Here is a 24247-nt window from a genome sequence, read left to right on the forward strand (position 1 = left end):
GGAAGATAGGAACTGGTTTTGACTTACAGAGTTGGGGATAACTGAGTGAGGGAAGAAGGGAAAGTTGACTAAGAAGACATTCTTTTTTTTTTTTTTTTTAAATATATTTTATTGATTTTTTACAGAGAGGAAGAGAGAGGGATAGAGAGCTAGAAACATCGACGAGAGAGAAACATCGATCAGCTGCCTCCTGCACACTCCCTACTGGGAATGTGCCCGCAACCAAGGTACATGCCCTTGACCGGAATCGAACCAGGGACCCTTGAGTCCGCAGGCCGACGCTCTATCCACTGAGCCAAACCGGTTTCGGCAGAAGACATTCTTAATAGATGGGAAAGACCTTGACTGTGTTTTGTTAAAATGAATGTTTAAAAGTATTTGAAAGGGAACTACATTCATATGAATGTCTCTCTCCAGCTCCCCGTTTTCCAACTGTCTAATTCTTGTCATTTAAGTTTCTTTATGTAAATATAAGCGAAAATGAATATATATTTTTATTTTATTGTCCCTCCCCTTTTATACATGGTAGCATGCTATATACATTATCCTATATACCTTTCTTTAATTACTTAATATCTTATGGAGATTTTTCTATATGAATACATACAGAGCTTCCTCATTCTTTTCTATGATCATATTTCTTACTTATGGCTGCATCATGGTTTAATTAACAAACTCCCCATTGATGGACATTGAGATGTTTGTTCATATTTTGCTATTATAATCACTGTTGCAATGAATAATCTTATATATATTTTTTACATCATTTAACACGCATGCTAATGTACATGTAAATTCCTAGTAGTGAAATTATTCTATCAAAGGCTTTATGCATTTGTAATTTTGATATCCATGTCAAGTTGCCCTCTATGGAGGTGTTAATGACTTACATATGAATCAGCAATGCCTATTTCCTCCTAGTTCCACCTTCGGAGTTTTTATCATACTCTGGACTTACCAATTTGGTGGGTGAAAAATGGGCTAGCAATAAAGTTTTAATTTCTATTTTTCTTATGATGAATAAGGTTATGCATATTTTCTTATAGTTGAGGCATTGGTATATCCTTTTCTGTGAAATGCCTTTTCATGTCCCTTGTCTGTCTATCTTTGGCTGATTTTTTGCTTGCCAATTCTAGGAGCTCTACATATAAGAGGAAGCTTACCATTTGTGATTGAGTTGCAAATATTCTTCCCAGGTATTTTGGTGTACTTTTTAACCTGTTTTTGCCATGGGGAATCTTGATTTTTATATTGTTGAATTTATCATTGTTTTCCTTATGGCCTCTGCATTGTCCTGGCCTTCTATTGATGGCACAAAATCATTCCTCTTTGCATGGTGCGTCCTCACTCTTTTCCTACTTCAGTCTTGGATTGACAGCAAAAAGCTTTTGGTATCTTCCCTCCCAAGTCTGTTTCTAGGACTGTGTTCTTTGTCAGTTATAGGAGATAATTGATATTTATGTTAGGAGATTTCAGTGTTCTGAAAAAAAAAAAAATCCCATCTCCTTGATTAGAGGCACTTTAGAAAACTGTTTGGCTGTTTCTTGTAAAACTAAACATGCAGTTACCATACAGCGCAGAAATTGCTCTCTTGGGCATTCATACCAGAGATATGAAAACGTATGTTTACACATAAACCTATACACAACTGTTTATAGCAATTTTGTAACAGCCCTAAACTGGAAACAACTCAAATGTCCTTCAGTGAGTGAATGGTTAAACAAGCTCTGGTACATACATGCCACAGAGTACTACTCAAAAATAGAAAGGAACAAGCTATCGACAATACGTGACAACTTGGATGAATCTCTAATGCAGGCGTCCTCAAACTATGGCCCGCGGGCCACATGCAGGTGTTTTTGCTGTTTTGTTTTTTTACTTCAAAATAAGATATGTGCAGTGTGCATAGGAATTTGTTCATAGTTTTTTTAAAACTGTAGTCCGGCCCTCCAACGGTCTGAGGGACAGTGAACTGGCCCCCTGTTTAAAAAGTTTGAGGACCCCTGCTCTAATGTATTTTGTTAGGTGAAAAAAAAGTCAGTCCCCAAAGGTTACATATTGTATTCCATGTATAAAACATTTTTCAAATGACAAAGTTTTAGAAATAGTGAACAGATTAGTGTTTGCTGGGGTTAAGGATGCTCCCCTAGCAAGGATAAGAGAGAGGTGGATGTCGTTATGGATGAGAGAGAGGTAGATGTGGTTATAAGAAGCAACACAAGAAACCCTTGTGTGATAGAATGGCTCAGTATCTGATGGTGATGGTGGACACATGACCCTACGTGTGAAAAAATTGTATAGAACTAAATACACTGGTGCATCCGCACATGCACACACACATACACAAATGAGTGTAAGTAAAATGGAGACATCTGAATAAGACCAGTAGATTGTATCATTGTCAATATCCTGGTTTTGATATTGTATTGTAGTTTTTCAAGATGTTACCTTTGGGGGAAGACTGGGTAAATAGATACACAAGATCCTGTACAATTAAAAAATAAATTCCCATTTTTGCAACTACCAGCTTCACCAAAAACTGCTATGTAGAGGCAGGTCCACTGGAGTAACTGGGCTCTTGGTGTTAGGATCAGCAGTGGAACAGCTGAGGGACCTAGTGCTGGAAGCTGAGTGTTGGGAAGCGAGGCAGTGCCTCAGGTTCAACCCTACACTCTGCTCTGTCAGGCCAGGTGAAGATCTGAGAGCAGTGATTGGCACCCCCAAGGATTCTCTGGGACTACCCAACTGGGTAGCTCATTTTACAGCCTGTCTGGGGGGAAGGAACACTGGCTTGGGCTTCCATACCTCAGAACCAGTGAGGACTTGATTGGTGGTTGGGGGCAGGAATGAGGAAGGGTTCCCAAGATGACTTTTGCTATGGGTAGGTCCACCCTCATCATGCCCAGCATGTACCCTGTAGTCATGTTTATTTTGGTGTACCTCTTTCTGTATCATTGGCTCTGGTATGAGGTAGAGCATGATCTAGCATAGTGCTTCTCAGAGTGTGGTGGGGGGAATACCTGAGGTCCCCAGGACCCTCCTGGGGTGTTTTCACAGTAATATTTAGACATTTGCTAATTACTCTCATTCTCTTACAAGTGTGCAATAGAGTTTTCCAGAGGGGACGTGATGTGAAAGAGCAACACATTCAACATAGAAGTGGGTACAGAACTCCAGCTATATTCTATTAAGCCAGACATTAAAAAGACGTAGAAAAATATAAACAAGTGCCACTTTTCTCACTTTTTTGTTTTGGAAAATAGAATTCTTTTTTCTTAAAAATGTTTTTGTTGTTAACATTCAATGAAGTTATTGTTATTTTTGAATGATTTAATAAATATTTCAGAATTTTCTCAGCTTAATTTTTAATTGGTGAATATTGATATAAACTACATAAAGCACAGCTCTTTGGGGTCCTCAATAATTCTTGAGAAGGTAATGGAGTCCTAACAACAAAAAATGTGTGATTACCAGAATGCGTTTGGCCAAAAGTTGGTGGACTTGCATTCTAGTCAGGATTTTGCTGTGTGACCATAGGCAAGTTAGTTAGCCTCTTTTATTGATTTCTTCTTCTATAAATGCTAATAATTGCCCTGTTCTGTATATACCTTAAAGAAAAGTGAGATAATTCTATATGAAAAGCTTTGAAAATAGAATGTCCTATGCAAATGTAAGAGAATTTAGTAGTTAGACAACTAAACTTTCGTTGGAAGAAAAAGTGAAGAATGAGGTTTATGGTTGTGTCAGCTGATACTCTGTTCACTTTTTAAATTTTTTCATTTTACATCTCCTCCTAACAACTTCCTTATCCATTTCATTTCTTTTTTTCAGTTTCTCAGAAAACCATTTGAATTATTAAAAGGAATTAAGTAAATACATCTTCCAAAGTTTTCAATCAAGAAGGGATTTATATTCCTAATACTTTGAAGTAGTGTCATAAAGTCAGGAGTTCTGTCTTGGAGAAACCACTCACTAGCTCTGTGACTTTAGGGAAGTTGCTTAACCTCTCTGTGTCTTGGACTCCTCATCTGTAAATTGGAGCTAACAATACTTTGTTTTCCATGGTGATTAAGAGTATATAATAATGCACAGGAAGCACTTGGCCAGTGCTTGGCACATAGTAGATGCTCCATAAATGATAGTTGCTGTGATTGTCATTAGCATATAACAAAAGATGCACCATTAAATTTAGGTCTCTTACCCAGTCTTTAGTAAACTTACTATTAAGCTACTTTATTCATAAGTTTATTAACAGTAACTTGCATTTCATTTGATTTCATTCTTTTTTTCTGCTTTGAAGGGCTATTGAGTGGCCAGACTTCCCCAACAAATACCAAATTGGAGAAATTGGATTCTCAGCAGGTGTTGCAGCTCTGCCTCCGATACCAGGATCACCTCCATCAGTGTGCAGAGGCCGTTGCTTTTGATCAGAATGCTTTGGTTAAGCGAATCAAAGAGGTAAGTATTGTGGGAAAATAACATTGCTGACTTATTGTGATTCCCTGTGACTCGTGAGTCCTTTTCTACTGGGCAGTAGAACTAGTGAGCCCAGCTTTATGGGAAGTAGTCATTTTTCTATCTGAGTTTCGACATTTGTCCTCATTGCTTTGTGGGATTGTCTTTCCTAACAGTAAAATGTGATGGTGAAAAAGAGTGGTCCATGGAGCTAGACCAATATGGAGTTTGAGTCCCAGTTCACCACTTATTGCTTGGGCAAGTTACTTAACTTCTCCTGGTCTCAATTTTCCTCATCTGAAAAATGGGGATAATAAGAAGTAACCTACCCCAAGGGTGGAAGAAAAATTAAATTGCTCAGTTAAGTGTTAACTCTTTTTTTTAATTTAAATTTTACTTTTCAAGTAGAGTTTACATTTCATGTTATTTTGTATCAATTTTAGGTGTACAGCTTAGTGGTTAGCCAATAATATACTCTATATAGAGTTCCCCCTGATATTTCCAGTACCCACTTGGCACCATACATAGTTATTACAATACTAGCATTCCCGTTGCAGGAAAAATCCTGCAATAGGATTTCCTGCTGCACTCTACCCCGCCTCCGCTCCTCCCTTGTCGCCCGTCCCGCCTTCTCGGCCAGCCCGCCTGCTTTTCCCTTCGCCCCCGGCCCCGCCTCCGCTCCTCCCTTGTCGCCCGTCCCGCCTTCTCGGCCAGCCCGCCTGCTTTTCCCTTCGCCCCCGGCCCCGCCTCCGCTCCTCCCTTCTCCTCCCCCCCTACCCCCCCCCCCCCCCGCTTGCTTGCTTCTCCGAAGCTTTACTCCCTTCTGCAGCTCTTGGGTTCTTTGAGGCTGTCTTGATATGCAAATTAGCCACCATCTTTGTTGGGGTAATTTGCATACTCGTCCTGATTGGTTGGTGGGCGTGGCTTGGCTGGTGGGCATGGCGAAGGTGCGGTCAATTTGCATATTTGTCTATTATTAGATTAGATTATTGAGTATATTCCCTATGTTGTACTTTACAACTTCCAATCTGTACTTCATATATATATATGTGTGTGTATATATATATATATATATATATATATATATATATATATAAATAAATATATATATACACACACACACACATATATATATATATATATATATATATATATATATATATATATATAATTGATTTTTTACAGAGAGGAAGGGAGAGGGATAGAGAGTTAGAAACATCGATGAGAGAGAAACAACGATCAGCTGCCTCCTGCACAACCCCTGCTGGGGATATGCCCGCAACCAAGGTACATGCCCTTGACCAGAATCAAACCTGGGACCCTGCAGTCTGCAGGCCGACGCTCTAGCCACTGAGCCAAACCGGTTGGGGCCAATCTGTGCTTACTCCCTTCACCCTTTTCACCCAGTCCCCCAACTCCACTCCCCGCTGGCAACCATCAGTCTGTTCTCTGCATCGATGAGTCTGTTTTTTATTTGTTTGTTCATTTATTCTTGTTATTTAGATTCCACTTGTAAGTGGAATCATATGTTATTTATCTTCCTCTGACTGACTTATTTAAAGTAAGGGTTAGCTCTTATTAGTATGTGTAAAGTCCTGCCATACTAATTTGCTCTAGCTAACATTATATCTTCACAATCACTTTTGCTTGTTCCTTTATGTAATTTGTATTTTATTTTCAAATAGGGTATCAGTTCTTTGAGAGCAGGAGTCTTGACATCTTCCTAAAAATTATATTTTTCACTGTGTTAACACATGAAAAGCTCAGTAATTCTTATTGAATGGAAGCAATTGACCCACAAGGTTTTGTAAGGGAAGAAACAAGATAACTAAAGAGCATGGTAGGAAGCTGAGTAATTATTAATAACAGTAAGCAGGTACTTCTTTTAAGCACTGAAAAGTATCATTGACCGGGCCATTGCATGGCACAGCTCTGGGTGCACAAAGGTATAAGTAAATACATTTTTCAAAGTTTTTCCTCAAGAAGGGGTTTATATTCCTGACACCTTAAAGTATGTCATATAAAGAAAAGAAAAGGTCAAGAGCTCTATCGTGGAGAAACCACTTGTGTGAATGGCACCCCCTGTTGTTTAACAAAATAGTTCTGGTCATTGACTCAGGCCAGAGAAGAAGATTGACATGCGGTAACGCACAAGTAAAAATGGTTGTGAATCACAGCAAATTAATTATTTATTGGAAATGAACATAGTACATCCTTGAAATGACAAAGTAGTGTCAGTTATATTGATAGATTTAAATTTGCCACCACTTCCAGCATATTAGCACCTATCTTACATAAAATGTATACATATATGAAAGTCTTTTACTTGGTAGACTATGAAATATGACCTTTCATATTGGCTGGTATTGATGTGGCCTTTCAAATGGTATCAATTATTTTATTACATTATGATCTACATAGCTTCCAGTCCCAAACATGATTGCATTAGAATCACTTGGGTTTTTGTTTGTTTTAATAGTGAGTTATCTTGTCCCCCTAATAATCTAGTTTGTGGTTTGTGAATCATTATTTTAAAAAGTTTACCAAGTGATTCTGCAGCCATTCTCCATTACCTGGGATTTGGAAATCACTGATCTACAGGACTATTTTCCAAAATAAGTTCTATAGCACTAATTCATGTAAGGAAGATCAAACTTTTTGCATATTCCATCACTACCTTGGAAAGTCACAATGCATATTTTCTTGTTAAAAGTTCTTAGGAATCTTACAATAAACCAGCACTGTTCAAACTTTTTTTTATCTCAGAACCCTTATATTAGGTAACATCTATTAACATCTTATAGAAATAGTGTTTTTAAAGAAACTTCTTTGGGAAATGCCCTTATAGACATAAGAAAGACTTGACCATTTTTTACTATTGTGTTAGAAATTAACTGTGATATTAACTTTCAGAGAGACGACTTTAGAAAAATACAACTTTTAATGCTTCTTGTTTTCTTTTTGAAAGATTCTCTAATCCATATCTGTCATTCTGTAGTTTAGGAAAGCGTAGTAAGAAAGATTGACAGCTCATTTTTAAAGAGCTGGGTAAAGTAGTTTGTAGCTGGTAGTACAACACAGAGCTTCTCATTATACATTTTCAAGACTCAGAGCAGTGTTTCTTGGCCCTGAATATGTGTCAGAATCACCTGGGAATTTTTCCCTCCAGTAAATATGATGGAAAGGTTTACACACACCCTGAAGTAGATAAATACTGTGAACCATCATGTACTCAGCGCCCACCTACTGCAGGCATGAACATGTCAACACTCCTGGTCCATCCATACCCTACCCACTCCCTGTCACCTCCTCAACTGGTCTATTTTGCAGTAAGTCTCAAGCATATAATTTCACTCATAAATATTTAAGTACGTATCTTTAAAAGTAAAGAACTCTTTTTAAAAAACTTTTTAAAGTTTTTAAAAACTTTAATCAATTTTAGACTTAGAGAAAAGTCACAACAGTAGTTCAGAGAGTTCCTGTATACCCCTCACACAGCTTCTTCTAAAGTGAGCATCTTACAGAATCCTAAATACAATGATCAAAACCAGGAAATTAACACTGTTACAGTAAACAAAGATCTTATTTGAATTTCACCAGTTTTTCCACCAATGAAGAACTTTTAAAAAACACAGCCACAATGCTGTTATCATACCTAATATATTTAAGAATAATACCTTCATTCAGTATAGCTGAGCTGCTTTTTAAGAAAATACTGATGTATAAGTCTTACTCTAAACCAGTTAGATTGAAATATTTGAATGGTGGTGGGTGGGGAAGGGAGGAAGCTGAGCGCACTGGTATTTATGAAAGTGCTGTAGATGCCCTGGCCTACTAGTTCAGTTGGTTAGAGCATCGTCCTGATACACCAAAGTTGTGGGTTCAATCCCCGGTGAGGGCACATACAAGATGCAACCAATGAATGCATAAATCAGTGGAATAACAAATCGATGTTTCTCTCTCTCACTCGCTCTCTCTCTCTCTCTCAAAATAAAAAAAAAAATCAATAAACAATTTTTTGAAAAAACACCTGGCTGGTGTGCCTCAATTGGTTGGGCATCATCTCATGCACCAGAGGGGGCATGTAGGATGCAGCTCATCGATGTTTTTCTCTCATCAATGTTTTTATCTCCCTTTCCCATCCTGTCTCTCTAAAATAAATAAAAACATATTTTTAAAAAACTTAAATAAATAAATAGAAAGTAGAATCCATAACCAATGTTGAGAACCAGTGTTCTGGAGCATTCATTTAAAAAATTAAGCTGAGCTAACTCTGTTTGAGGAACTAAGGGGTTTACTTTGAGTCATCAGTAGTTACCCAGGATTGTTGGAAAACCCGGAACAGTACTCACAGTGCTGTGCAGTACCTCCATAGTTCTCCTAGAGCCATGATCGGCAAACTGCGGCTCGCGAGCCACATGCGGCTCTTTGGCCCCTTGAGTATGGCTCTTCCACAAAATACCACGGCCTGGGCAAGTCTATTTTGAAGAAGTGGCGTTAGAAGAAGTTTAAGTTTAAAAAATTTGGCTCTCAAAAGAAATTTCAATTGTTGTACTGTTGCTATTTGGCTCTGTTGACTAATGCGTTTGCCGACCACTGTCCTAGAGCAGAGGAGGTAGGCACTGTTTCAGAGTTCTCAATGATGATTTGTTGCCTCTGTTAGAAAGTGCTGGCAAACTCCTGAAACACACATCCATCTGTGCTCAGTTCAAACCTAAGGGTTGAAATTAGTCATTTCCAAATGAATAAAGTTGAGGATGTAGTTTTGATCAAATACCAACTCTCTGATATTATTCCAGATGTTTCCTGGAAATTTGGTTGCCAGAGTGAGGAAGTAACCTAATGCTATGTGTGTTGTAAAGTAAGGGAACTTAATAAGCACGGAGCATGTGTATTAGTGGAAGTGTGGAGCCCGCAGTACCCGGAGGCCTATAAAGTTACAGGGTTTGTGATCACTTAAGTTTGGGTCAAAGGGAAACATGACTATGTCCTAGTCTGATTATGATAAGAGAAAAGCAAGGAGTTAGCTAAGCTTTCCTGTTGCTAAATTTGGATGATGCTCTTGAGTGACAAATGTTTTATAAAGGTGTGTATGAGAGAGAAGTGGAAGATAGAGATGGTCTTCCTTCACAATCAGGGAATCTTGTAATATACACTGACCACTACTTTTCTTAATGGCTGCAGGATGGCCCCTCAGCCAGCCAGCTCGCACTGCTGAGCAGCTATTGCAGACCTACTTAGTGTGAGGTCCTTTAGGGGCTACAGAGAAATGTGACCTAGTCCCTGCTCACTGAGAGCTATCTAGGTGAGGGAACAGTAATATGAAAGATAAGGCGCTGTCGATGGAGAGTACTCAGTTATGGTTTATGATTGAAGTTCTCCAAGAGTTAAAGATCAGGCGGTCCACGAACAGGTGAGGTTCAAGCTGGGTCTTAAAGGTATACCACGATTCAGGAAATGAATGGAGAGAAAGAGCAGAGCATTGCTGGCTGGGAAACAGCTTGACAGTCTCAGAAGGAAATTAACTTTGGGGCTTCATGGGGCAGTAAAGAAACTAAACTTGGTCCAAGAAAGCTTCTCTACATTAAGAACCACAGAATGTTGGAGTCGGAAGGAACTTGGAGACCTTCTGGTCCAGTGCCATCATTATTTAGATGCAGAAATTCAAGCCTGCTAGAGAAAGTAAGCAGTTTAACCAGGGTCAGAGAGTGAGACAGTGGCCAAAATTATGGAATTAAAAGTGGATGAAGATTAAAGGATTTTTTTTATTTTTATTTTTGTAGATGGTATACTTGAACATGTTTACAGATTAAGGGGGAAGAGACAGAAGAGATAAAAGATGAAAGATAAAAAGGGGATTCATACAATAAGATCCCTGAGGGAACAAGTAGGAGAGGATTTAGAGCCCCGGGGTTCTTTATTTTGAGAGAAAAGGAAGGAAATAAGTAGGCTTATAAAAAGAGGATGCCTGGTACAGATCAGTCACACCTGAGGAGCTTATGTATTCTCTCTGAAGAAGAGGGGAGGTCATTTGTTGGGAGTGACCACTGGGGAGTAGTACAGCTGTGAGCACTGGGAGTCACCGAGGGCTCAGCTGAGGGGAAAGCCTCTACCTTGTATCCCTTTTGTTTAAAAAAAGGATTATTTTCTTGTTTTGGCCACATCAATCTTTTTTTTAAAGTATATTTTATTGATTTTTTTACAGAGGAAGGGAGAGGGATAGAGAGTTAGAAACATCGATGAGAGAGAAACATCTATCAGCTGCCTTCTTCACACCCCCTACTGGGATGTGCCCACAACCAAGGTACATGCCCTTGACTGGAATCGAACCTGGGACCCTTCAGTCTGCAGGCCGGTGCTCTATCCACTGAGCCAAACCGGTTAGGCTACCTTGTATCCTTGGGTGATTTAGTGTAGTGGTTCTGAGTATAAACTCCAGAGCCTCATTGCCCAGGTTCAAATCCTGGCACTGCCTCTAAGTAGCTCTGTGACCTTAGCCAAGTTACTTAATCCTTCTGATCCTCAGTTCCCTTACCTGTTATATGGGGATAAGAATAGTATCCACGTCAGTAAGGTTTCTGTGAGAGTTAAACAAGTTTCCCTATGTTAAGTACCTAGGACCATGTCTGCCGTATGGTAAACACTGGAGTGTTAGCTCTTATTATTTGTTTTAAATATAAATAAATGACTTGAAGAGAAAAGCCTAACCTTATGGCCATGAACTGGCCCATATGAAGTTTCTTGATACAGCAGCAGCCTAAATAGTGGCTCATTTTAAACAATACCCTCAATAATCAAGTGTGATAAAGAGCTAAATAGTTAGCTCATTCTGGTTTTCTTGAAACCGTGCATGATTCCTTTCATGCCATGTATATGCAATTTTTGAAATTTTTGTAGTAAATTTAACTATTTATTCTGCTTTGTGAGTAGCATACTGGAATCTAGGGAACACGGGTCACAAGAAATGTGAGACTGGATGACCACACATGATTAGTTCTTGGCCTCTAGGCTGTGGGTATATCACTTATCACTTAGGTGATTTTTTGTGAGAGCCCATCATTTCTACTTAAGGATTTGAGTTGACAGGCAGACACTTTCAGTTCTAGGTCACATCTGTCACTGAAATGTGGGTTAGATGGAAGGTAAAGAAGCATGTGTCCTCCTAACGTGGGTGCTTTCCCCCAGGGCCGGGGAAGGCGGAGGGAAGGCTGGTGGCAAGTCCACAGCCCCAGGAAGACACGGTTGAGAGAGTTGGAGCAGTTCTTGTCACTGACCTAGATCGCGGTTCCGTCTCACTCTAGTAGCTATCAATGTGTAAATAAATTAGAATGCCTTTTAACGAAGATAAAGCCTCTAGGGCTATTTTGTTACAGTTATTATGTGCTGGCCTAGGGGCCTTGAAACTAAGTTCATGATATGATTCTGATAGTCTCAGTGTTTGTCATTCTTATGTGTGTTGATAAGCAGGCTATTTTAGCATAAACTAATATGAAGCATTGAAGGGGAGGTTCAGATGAACAGGTAAGAGTTGCATTCCTTAGAAAGTCATATGATCACATACAGTTATAAAGAGACCCTAAAGTTGCTCTAACTTAGTTCTTTCATTGCGCAAATAAAGAAAACCAAGGCCCTTGGAGTTTATTTGGGACTTGCCCAAGGTTGTTCTCTTAGGTAATGATTAAGATGATATTAGTTGAGTCTCTGATTCCAGTGCTCTTTTCTGCTTTACCATGCTACTTATGTCTACTTCTTTGGGATCTTTCACTTCATTTTCAGTTATTGCTTTTCATGTAGTAGGCATTCAACTGGTGTTTGAAGTGTGGGCTACCCTTTCAGGAGTCAGTACACAGAGCTAGGCAGGGATTCTTTCTGTTGACAATACAGTAATATTTAAGAACTACCTGGAGCCATCTGTCTGACCTGGCTTTCTGTACCATGCCTCCTCCCATGAGACCGGGGGAGAGATTGATCAAGGTTAATCCATTGCTCACAGTGTTGCAGAGAATCGGTGCCTGAACTGGTATTCGCATTTATTCTGACCTCCTTCAGGTAAAAGCCCGGTTTTGTGTACCATTGGTTAGGTGAGGCTGTTACTATTTATTTATTTATTTATTTATTCTCACACAAGGATGTGTTTTTCTTGATTTTTAGAGAAGGAGGGGGGAGAGAAACATTGATGTGAGAGAGATACATTGATTGCCTCCTGTACGCACCTGGACGGGGGATCGAACCTGAGACCTTTCTGTATACAGGACAATGGTCCAACCAACTGAGCCACACCAGCCAGGACGAAACTCTGCCTATCACCTTAAACTGTGAATCTTTAAATGACAGCATTGTTAGATTTCTGTTGCTGCTTTTAAACATATTCTGGCATTGGTTGCTGCATGTTTGACCTCAGATTATAAAATGGATTGGAAGTGTTTAATTAAAACCATAAATTTTGATAAGAGCATTGAGATGCTGGGCTTCTTTTTGCTGAAATACTGAGGGCAAGTTATTTCAAGACAGTTTTGGGTTCCCTTTCTATCTTACAAGTGACTTCGGTGTGAAATTGAGGTTGAGACCTTACAATGTAATTATAGTGCGCGCCCCCCCTCTCCCCCCCCCCCCCCCCCCCCCCCGCTTTGTCCTTTGGGCAACCTTTCTTCTCGGTAAGAAACACAACTGGTGCCTTGGGTGGCAGGAAGTAGAGGTGGGGATTGGGCTGCTTCTGGCTGTAAGTCTGCCGTACACTACTTCCTTCCGCCCGGCCCCACACTTCCGTCACAGCAGCACTGCCTCGCCAAAAGGCAGAGATCCTGGAGGAGGGCCCAACCAAGTTTATTACTCGCCTTTTGGAAATGTAGGCTTGTGTTTTTTGGCGAGGCCTGAGCAAAGCCTAGTTATTTGACTGCTCTGAGATTTAACTCCATTCAGATTCTGGATACTGACACAGGAGTATGTGTGAACAGCAGCCCCATTTCCCCCCAGTTCACCTGCCCTAGACGTGCCCCCTAGACAGCTGGCGCTGCCAGCTTTCCTAGTACTGGCTGCAGGTGCCAGGAACTAGAGCCTCTGGTCCTCTCCCATCCCAGCTCGTTTTCAGTCTACCACAGTGGGCAGTGTTAGAAGCTCCATGTAGCCGCCTCTCTTGTGAGGAATAGCAGAGTAACTGGTATCCGTAAGCCAGCTAGTAAGCAGTATTCAGGGCACATGGGTTATAGAATCAGAAGTATGGCTGGGAAGAGATATTCCCTGTCCTGTATCTCTTTCAGGGAAGAAAAACAAGGAATTTTAGCAAATCTGAGCATTGCTGCAGTGCTGAGAACAATGCCTGGCACATAGGAACATTTAATAAATGTTTGTTAAGTGAACAATTTAATATATCCTGCAATTATTTCAATATAAACTTTCTTTTATTAGAAAAAGTAAATGTTGTGAGTGTTGTATTAGGTGGGGTAGGCTATATTGCATCTGTAATTAGACTCAGAGATGTGTAATGGCTCAAATACAACATAAGTTTATTTCTTGCTCATATTCAAGGTGGGTGGTTCTGGTTACTAGGTGACTCTCCTCCTTTGAATTCAGGATTCCAGGATCTTCCCATCTGTGGTTCTGCCATACACAAAGACCACATTGCTCATAGCATCCAGTAGTTGGGAGGGGCAAGAGAGTAGGGCCAAACCTGTAAGTGTTGTATATCACTTTGGCTAAACTCAATCCCATGGATAACTACAAAGAAGGCTGGGAAATGTAGTCTATATGTGTGCCCAGGGTTATACTAAATTTTGAGCATCTGTGTTATTCCTTGAACTTACATTCCTAAAATGCATCTACAGCCCAACTTTAAGATTAAGAATAGCTGGTGCAAGGTTCCATGGTAAATTTTACTTGTTTTAAGTCCTCCCATCAATGAAAACCAAGTAATATTAAGAAACCCTTGCCCTAGACAGTTTGGTACAGTGGGTTGAGCATCAGCTTGCAGACTGAAGGGTCCCAGGTTTGATTCTGGTCAAGAGCACGTACCTTGGTTGCAGACTCAATCCCGGCCCTGGTTGTAGACACATGGATGTTTCTTTCTGTCTCTCCCCCTCCCTCTCTCTCTAAAAAAAAAAAAAAATCAGTATATCAGTATCCTTGGGTGAGGATTAACAAATAAAACAAAACAAAAAAGAAACCCTTAAACTTTTAACATTAAGTGAAAAAATTAGGACACACCATTATAATTAAGACTAGGCCTTTCAAAAGTTTGTATGCATGTGCTGTTACCTGTCTATGGTAACATGTGCTGAACCCATTCATCTCTGTGCCAGGCTCTGTTCTAGGTGTGAGGATGTGTCACTGAACAAAATGGGATCCTTTCCTCATAGGCCTTGCATTCACTGGGGAACGGGCAATAAACAAGGTAAAAAAGTAAAATATATAGCATGTCAGATAAGTGCCAAGGATAAAACTGTAAAACAAGAAAGGGATTTGAAATTTCCATGAGGTGCAAATTTTAGGTAGAGTGGGCCTGGAAGGCCTTACTAGAAAGAAAGGAACTTTTAATATAAAGAGCAAGCCCGGAGACTCTTCCTCAAAACTCTGTCTCTCCCTAAAATTTATCAAATTTTTGGACCAATTACAATCACAGTACCCAAGATTCTGTGCATGATTTACAATCTAGTTATTCTCATACTTATCTGGATATTTTGGACTAGAGACCTACTTGCTATCTCTGTTGTTAGTTGGGAAGACACTTGTAGATTGATACTCTTTTAAAAAGATATCTCTAATTCTTTCAGGTTCCAAAAATTCCCAAAGGATTTCTCTCTAGGATGTGTTCCTAGAGCTTGAGGCGACAGTTAACTTTTTTCTGCCCGTATTGACAGGCTGTACTTTAATTATAAGACCTCAGATGTACTCCACAGTTCTCATTCTACACGTGAGTGGAGAGCTTATTGTTTAGGTTATAGCAAACCATAACTATAACTTGTTTAGGTTATAGCAAACCATTACTAGAAATTGCTCACACAGTAAGTTAGGTGTCACCAACGTGAAGTCCAGAGCAAATGGGATAATGAGTGTGCATGTACACTGCAGGGCTAGGGGCTATGTGACTGAAAGGATTATTTTAGGGAGTAGAGTCATTTGTTTCAAATGCAGTAAGACCAAGGAGGAGGTGATGTTAATCTGTAGAAGTATTTGTGGCACAATTTCAGCATAGATTCAGCAGTGCTTTCTTCCTCCATCCTAAGGTACCTCATCCATTCACTCCTTCACCCTTGCTGAGACCAGTCACTCACTTGCCTTTCCATCTATCTATATATATAAAGAGCCAGGGTTCGTAATGTCCAAAACAGCCAAAGGCTCGACCGAACACCGGAAATCAGTCCTGCAGTCAGTGGGGGCGCCTCAACAACCCAGAACTGACTGCTGAGGGGGCTGTGATCAGGCCCGGACAGAGGCTGGGAGAGAGAAGCAGGGTCTGATCGCAGCCCCCGTGGCAGTCAGTGCTGGGTCGGCATGGCGGAAGTCAGTCCTGGTGACCCAGCACTGACTGTTGCGCTGCGGGCACCTCAGCGACCCAGCACTGACTGCCGAGGGGGCTGCGATCAGGCCCAGACAGAGGCCGGGAGAGAAAAGCAGGGTCTGATCGTAGCCCCCGTGGCAGTCAGTGCTGGGTTGGCGTGGCAGAAGTCAGTCCTGCAGTCAGTGAACATAGGATCAATTAATATTAAGTGAACATAGAGTCAATTAATATCTCTTTGAGAGGAGTTGAGAATATAAAGTACAGTGTAGAGCAATTACTTATATTATTTCACATAAAACTCTTTTCAATTAAGATAGTTTCCTTTATTTAAAATGTATCTTTATTGTTGAAAGTATTACAGATATTTCTTTGTTTTAGTTTTTTACCCCTCCATTGATCTCCTCCACCCTGCACCCGCCCCTTCCAGGCCTTCACCAGAATATTGTCTGTGTTGATGGGCTATTCCTATCTAATACATAAAAATCTAGAAAGATTTAGAGAAAATAAAATAAAAGATATGCCAGGTAAATATTGAACAGAAGAGCTGAAGTTGCTGCATGAATACTGGATACAGGCTTGAAGCCAAAACACAACTCATGAGATAAAGTTAGTCATTGTAACATAACAAAAGGTTCCTTTCACTAAAGAGATGATATGGTTCCCAATACTTATACACATAATAGAACAGTGTGGAGGTTTAGAATGAGCCTCACCAACATGTGTCTCAGTGGTATGCAGATTTTTGAGCTAAGGGCAATTTTAGCTTCAGGCTCAAGTGAAAATTCTGCCCCTCCCTTTAACTACCTAAAAAAAAATTGAATTAGAGGCCTTGCCCATAATAAGACATTATCCTATATAATAAAAGGCTAATATGCAAATCAACCGAACAGCAGAACGACTGGTCGCTATGACACGCACTGACCACCAGGGGGCAGATGCTCAATGCAGGAGCTGTCCCCTGGTGGTCAGTGTGCTCCCACCGGGGGAGCGCCACTCAGCCAGAAGCCAGGCTCATGGCTGGCTAGCACAGCAGTGGTGGTGGGAGCCTCTCCTGCCTCCACGGCAGTGCTCAGGATGTCTGACTGATGGCTCCCGGACTGCGAGAGGGTGCAGTCTGGGCTGAAGGACCCCCCTTCTGAGTGCATGAATTTCGTGCACTGGGCCTCTAGTATATATATAAAAGCCTAAGCTACCCTTATGACTGGTCGACTGAACAACCGGTCGACTGGTTGCTATGACGTGCACTGACCACCAGGGGGCAGATGCTCAACACTGGAACTGCCCCCTGGTGGTCAATGCGCTTCCACAGCTAACCTCCCACAGCCAGCCAACCTCCCTCGGTCTGTTCCCTCCCCTCCTCCCCCGCGCCCCTCCCTGCCAGCTGGCCAGGCCCAGGAACCTCACCCATGCACAGATTTGTGCACCGGGCCTGTAGTCTTGTAATAATCATAGTTGTAGTCTCCCAGATCCACTAAAGTCAGACTGCTCCTTGGTCTCCACTCCTGCCCATGCCTTCTACTATGCTGCCTGCTGCTGGAATCTGCTCTTCATCTCTGCCTGATGAACCCTGTACTCCCATCAGTATAGCCAGCAGCCTATCCGTGAATCATTCCTGGTTCCCATTGGTTTCAGAAGGTATCTCCTGGCCTTGGCCATGTAGCTGTTGGTTAGAGCATCGTTCCTATGCACCAAGGGTTCAATCCGCGGTCAGGGCACATGCAAGAGGCAGCCAATAAATGTATAAATAAGTGGAACAACAAATCAGTCTCTCTCTCTCTCTCTCTCTCTCTCTCTCTCTCTCTCTCTCTCTCTCTTTCTCTCTCTCTCTCCATCTCTCCATTCCTCTTTCTCTAAACTCAATAAATTAGAAAGAGATTTTTTAAGAAGGGGTCCCTGCCTCATTCCTCCCCCCGGGCTCAGGAGATGTTTGTTTGCTGGTTGAGTTTGTGTAGCGATGATGAGCACCAGCTCTCTGTGCGGGTGACGGTAGGAACCCCTGGATTTAGAGGTCAGGCTCTCCCATGTCAGGCTAGGTCATCCGGCACAGGGTTTAGGAGCACACACTCTGTGTCAAGTGGGATACGGGATCCCAACATAGTATCTTAGTGTCATTGTCATCGTCATCACCATCATCATCTCCTCCTCACAGTCAGTGTCACCTGTTTGTTCTTAAGGCATAAGTTAGAGGAGTTCAGCTGTAAAATATTTATCTCCACACCGAGGCCTGCTCTCTCTGAGTCAAAAAAGGGGTTGTGTTCATGGATAGTTGGGGTTCCTAAGTAAGGGAATTGTAGAGCACATAATTAGTCCAGTTTTACGCTGTTTAATCACCTCCGCTCAGGTTTAAACTATTGAATGTGTCACTGAGGTCATACAGACTGACTTTCGTTTCCCTTTGATCCTGGCATTGGGAAGGGGAGTCCAGGTCACTGATGTGGCTCCCAGGTTTTCTTCTTCCTCCACCCACTCCATCTGCCAGCGTGGCTTCTACACACGTCTCCTACGGAAGTAGAAGTGGTAGTAGTAATAATGCTGCCGTCATTTTTTCCATGTTTTCCATGTGCCAGGTCTGGAATGGACATGTTACATACCTTATCATCTGTGGATGACAGATAAGGAAGCCAAGGTTCAGACACCCAAAAGGGCAACCATTCAAGGTGACCCAGTTGTTAAGTAGTGGAGCTGGGACTCAACCCAGACCTAAAACCCACATTTGAGATTCCAAATGCTTTCTACGGCAGTTTTTTTTTTTTTTCTTTCTCTTCGATTCTTTATGCAAGGGCTTTTACTTGCCAGCCTCTCTCCATGTTTGTACCTAATGCTAACTTTCCCGGACCCAATATCCCTTTATCATATTTCCTTCCTGGTTTCACAGTATATGTTTATATTTCAAAAGTGATCCTTATAGGATGCAGCCCCACCTTAAAAAATAACCCCGATGACCCCAGATTTACACCTTTAAAATGCCAGCTCTCCCTACGCTGAGGCTACCTTTTCTACACTCCCCGTCGCTCACTTTCTTGTGAAAGGATCTCTGAGGACTATGGCAGTCATGGAGGTGGACGGAGAGGGGCAGTCAGGGGAGCCAGGGAGCGGACCTGCGCCAAGGGGCGTCATACCTCCCCAGTCCCACGCTGGAAGGAAGGCAGAGAAAGGGGGTCTTTAATTAGAAAGCAGAACGGGGACTTGTCAAGGAGGCAGAAGATCTGAGGTGTCAGAGTGCCCTGGATTAATGTCTTCGTAGAGTCCAGGGAAAGCTCTCCCAAGGGGGAGGGAGGAGTGGGATTTCTGCCCTCCAGCCAACCTTCCGTTTACCCTGATCTTTTTCTTTTCCTGATGTTCAGCCTCTCAGTGTCCCTCCCTAGCCCCCCTATTTTTGTGTGAAGAGGCGGGGTTTGAGGGAGAGGGGAATCTGCCTGACTAACATATTTAGCTTTGGGAAACTCCTTGAAGGTTTTGAGATTTCTTTCCCACCTCCTTGCCTAGACATAACTGCCAAGGGTAAGAAGGCATAAGGGGAAGTTGGGCAAGCCATAAAACAATAATTGGAACAAAGTGATGCAATTCAAATTCCTGAGGTCCTGGTATCTCTTGGTTCTCTTAAAGACCCAAATAAAATTTGTTCCTTTGCTGAGACAGATACATTGTTTGAACAAAGGAAACAGGGTCACTTCAAAATGTCCACTATGTGGTAACCCATACCATTCAGCCCGTGTTGTAATTAATGAAAACACTGGCGACAGTCTGCCCATTGTTTGCCGTTGAGCAACAGGAAATGGCAAGCTAACAAGGAGCTGGAGAAGGCTTATGTCATTCCAGGGGAAGCAGAAACCGCACAGTTTTGACCGATAGCTTCCTGGTTGCAGATCTAGGTCCACCTGAGCAGGTTCTATTCCTAATGGACATGGAGATGTTTTGTTTTGACCTTATCATTTGATTTTGACATTAATCTGTAGTAGATACTTTGTTTTCCTTATGTCCAGAAATGGTGTATTGAAAGACACTGTTTTAGATCACAGTTTTCACACACAGTTGTAATCCATCCGACAGGATAGCACTAGCTACAGGAAAGGAAATGTCACTGGCCAACTTAGTGCACGGGATAGTTGACAGGAAAGTCGTGCGGTGGCCCTGGGACTCAGGAGATGTGGAGTCCCGCCCTGGCGCTGGCAGCACCAGCTGTGTAGACTTAGGCAAATAATGTCTTTACCACTTTGGAGTTAGTCTGGTAAAGTAAGAGGGGTGGGATCAAATGCTCTCTCGGGACCCTTGCTGCTCTAAAGTTCTATGTTCAAAGCCCCCTTCGTGAAGTCAAGAATCATGAAATGCTTGGACAAGTGAAATGTCCGAGTACAAAGTTTGCAAACAGACTTTGCCAGTGAAAATGTCGTTCAAATTGATCTGCTAGTAGATAGTTTATCCCTTTAATCTCCTCTCTGGTTTTGTTTTTATAATTTGTCTGGTAATTTGTTGTTTTTGTTATTAAGAAATTAAATATTGGTGGTTAAATTAGAAACAAAAGTCTTCTTTCACTGCACTTGAAAACTAAAAGTTGCCAAATCCATCTATTTAGGATTTCAAAAACGTATTGAACACATTGCTCAACATGGTACCGTATTTTCCAGCGTATAAGACGACTGGGCGTATAGAAGATTTTCCTGGGTTAAAAAGTCGTCTTATATGCCGGAAAATACGGTATGTATTTCAGTGAAATGAATTGACATTTGAATTAATGAGCTCTGTAGAAAAGATAGGCAAAGATTCGGTGAAGAGGCCTGGGTTTAAATATATATTAGAGGCCCGGTGCATGAATTCGTGCATGGGTGGGGTCCGGCCAGCCTGGCCAGGGGTAGGGGACATGGGTGGTTGGCCGGCCTGCCTGCTGGTCGAACTCCTGGTCGAGGGGACAATTTGCATATTAGCCTTTTATTATATAGGATATACACTGAGTGGCCAGATTCTTATGCATTCAGAGATCATAATAATCTGGCCACTCAGTGTAGTACATAGTACAATGCCTAACATTTAATAGATAATTAATAGTAGTTGTAACTGCTATACATTATTTTATTACAGTAATTAAAATAACTAGGGAATTACCGATTGATATAGACTGTGTTCTGCCTACCCAGTCATCCTAATGTGATGTACATAGATTACTAAAGACACAGTCCCAGTAGTATGGATTTCAGTTTTTGTTTTTGAGACCATGTGGACTGAGGTTTTCCAGAGAAGTTTCCCTCCTTGTGTGCTTTATCCGCCAAAGATGTGATATGAAAATAAATAGCAAGAGTTTACTCTTGTAAGCTGTCATTGCAAACTGTTGTCTTCAGAAACAGGGTAGCTTCAACATGTACAGTGTGGGGTAATTGGTAACAATTGGCCTGTGATGCAATTAATGAAAACACCTGCCCATTGTGTCAGAGAGAGGCATCCCAGAGAACATTAAGGGCACGAACCTCAGTTAAGGGCACGTAATTGAGTTGTGGTTTGATCCCCGGCCCTAGCCTGGTCCGGGTGCCTGCAGGAGGCTCTCTCTCTCTCTCTCTCTCTCTCTCTCTCTCTCTCTCTCTCTCTCTCTCTCTCTCTGTCTCTCTGTCTCCCTCTCTCTCCTCAGTGGCCATTGTGGAGTCAGTTTACATACAGGCAAAAAAGGTTCCAGGAGGTGGCTGAGATCTCGATTTTGAGGTACCTCTCACCCTTTTATAGTGTACAATTCAATGGTTCTTGGTATAGTCACATAGTTGTACAACCAACACCACTGTCTAATTCCAGAACACTTTCATCACCCCAAAAAGAAACCCCCATAAATTAGTAATCACTCCCCATCTCCTGTTCTCCTATTCCATAATAATCACTAATCTGCTTCCTACGTCTATGGATTGCCTAGTCTAGTCATTTCATATAAACGGAATCATATGTGGCCTTTTGTGTCTGGCCTCTTTCACTTAGCATGATATTATCAAAGCTCATCCATGTTGCAGCCTTGCATTTGTTGCAAATGTTGTCAGTTGCATTCCTTATCTTACATAATAAAAGGCTAATATGCAAATTGTCCCTATGAGCGGGAGTTCGACTGACTGGGAGTTAGATGTGCGCTGACCACCAGGGGGTGGCACGGAACATGGCGGGCGTCAGTGACGCAGCCCTGGCAGTGGGCAGCAGTGGAGGCGCTGCCAGCCCCAATGGGCCCCAACGAGAGCAGGACCACAGCAGGATGGTGGAGCAGGTGAGTGGGCGGCGCCAGGCCAAGGCAGGTGTGAAGGGAGGCCCCGGCCAGCAGCCGCTAGGGACCCTATCCATGCACGAATTTCATGCACTAGGCCTCTAGTTATCTATAATAATAAAAGTGTAATATGCTAATTAGACCGGACAAAGCAGGAGCGGGGAGGGCCGAGGCAGCTGCCACAGTTGCCTTGGGCCGAGGCAAGCCACTGTAGCTGTGAGGGCCGAGCCCCTTGCATGAATTTCGTGCATCGGGCCTCTAGTGGTTAAATAATATTCCATTGTATGAAAATAGGCCACATTTTGTTTATCCATTCATCACTTGATGAATATTTTTCTTTGAATGTGGTCATATAATCTGAGAATTTCTTAGTTTCATTTTAGCATTATGAAAAACAAATCTCTTAAGCAGATCTGGCTATTCCATGGAATTTGTTATTAGCACTCTTCTATTTTTAGATTGCTTTTGTATAAATCCTCTCATTTATAATCTTCATAACACTACTGTCAGATGGGAAGGATGGATGACAGGTGGTATTATTACCACTTTAAAAAAGTAGAAGCTGAGACTCAGTTTGTGATTTGTCATACAACTAGTAGAATTTAAATTCAAGCTTTCTTTTTTTTTTTTACTTTATTTTTATTGTTGACACTATTACAGATGTCCCCATTTCCACCACCCCCTTTGCCCACCTCCACCCAGCCCACTCCCCTTCCCTCTGGCCAACACCATAGTATTGTCTGTGTCTATGGATTGTGCCTATATGTTCTTTGACTAATTCCTTCACCTTGTTTCACTAGTCACTACCTCCCTCACAGCTGTCAGTCTGTTTCATGTATCCTTTGTTTCTATTAGCCTTCTATCTTTTTATGGTAATGAATTATTAGCCATGTCAAGGATTTAGGGTGGGTGTGAACCTACATTTCTAAAAATCAGTAATATGCCTATCTCCAAATAGGCATTTGAGGCATGGCCAAGTCCCTACAGATTGTTACTGGCCCCAGAATTGATTATTTAGATAGCTACAGTTTAAAACAGGATGAATTGTCATTTTTTCCTTTTATCCCTTTAGCTAAAAAAAATCTTACAATAAAAGAACAGAATTGTATGTTACTGTATATTTGTTACATTTTGGAGCACAGGGGTTGCCCGTGCAAGGGAGGAACAGAGCTGGGACTGGATTCAGAATGTGAGAAGAGGGACAGATAACCCTTGGATAGCTGGCCTTGGCTCACCATGGCCTCCTCCTCCAGGAGCTCATGTTCTTACATTGAATTTAGGTGGAGAATGAGCACAGAGAAAGTGAACTATCTATTGGGATCAAATAAAAATTGACCCTGAGGCTTAAGTTAACTGAGCGACATCACATTAAAAACTGGGCATTGCTTTTAAAGGATATAAAGGTGTGTGATTTTTTTTTTTTAAACATAGTCTCCTTAAATTCTTAAGCAGTCTTTTTTGTTTTTAACATTTCTTGTAAATGTAAGTAATTTAGGGATAGGAAAAGCAACAATCTACTGATCATATAGACTTGAATTTTGTTAACTGTGGAACACAGTTTACCTGCTCGTTTTTCTTTTGACCCATAAAAAAGTTATTAAACTTATTTTTTGCCATCTTATACAATATCTATATGAGGCTCTCTTATTGTTGGATCATGCATCTTTTCTAACTTACCAGTAAAGCTATAGGCCCTTGTAAAAATGTATCACTGCTTTGAAGAGATGACCTTTAGTTTGAAAAGGAAATCTCATTAAGCATGTAGACATCTTCCATAGGATGACCCACCTGTCCCAAACCAGCATCAAAGCTTACTTTATCGGGAAATTTTATGTAACAAAGAATTTGAAGCTGGAGAAGATACAAAAGCTCTTCTGTCTGCTTTCAAATGTTTTTTTAAAAAAATACACATGCACGTTCACATAAATATTTATATTTTACCATGTTGGGTAACACCAAACAGTGGTCATAGTTACTCATTGTCATGGCTGAACATAAAAACACAGGGTAGGACTTGTAGGCAAGTAGTGATTTCACTTATTACGTCGTGTGAAGTGTTTCTGTGTTTCTGT

General features: G+C 41.4%; 1 protein-coding gene across 2 annotated transcripts in view; it reads left to right on the top strand.

The window, feature by feature from the left end:
- BORCS5 (BLOC-1 related complex subunit 5) overlaps positions 1 to 24247 on the top strand; it is a 72359-nt gene that overhangs the window by 42424 nt on the left and 5688 nt on the right. For both annotated transcript variants that reach the window (XM_079773529.1, XM_079773528.1), the window contains exon 3: positions 4301 to 4458. In XM_079773529.1, coding sequence (XP_079629655.1) covers positions 4301 to 4458 — 158 coding nt within the window. The remainder of the gene's footprint in view (positions 1 to 4300; positions 4459 to 24247) is intronic.

This window comes from Cnephaeus nilssonii (genome assembly GCF_951640355.1).
Source record: "Cnephaeus nilssonii genome assembly, chromosome: 6".
In the NCBI taxonomy this organism is placed as follows: domain Eukaryota; kingdom Metazoa; phylum Chordata; class Mammalia; order Chiroptera; family Vespertilionidae; genus Cnephaeus; species Cnephaeus nilssonii.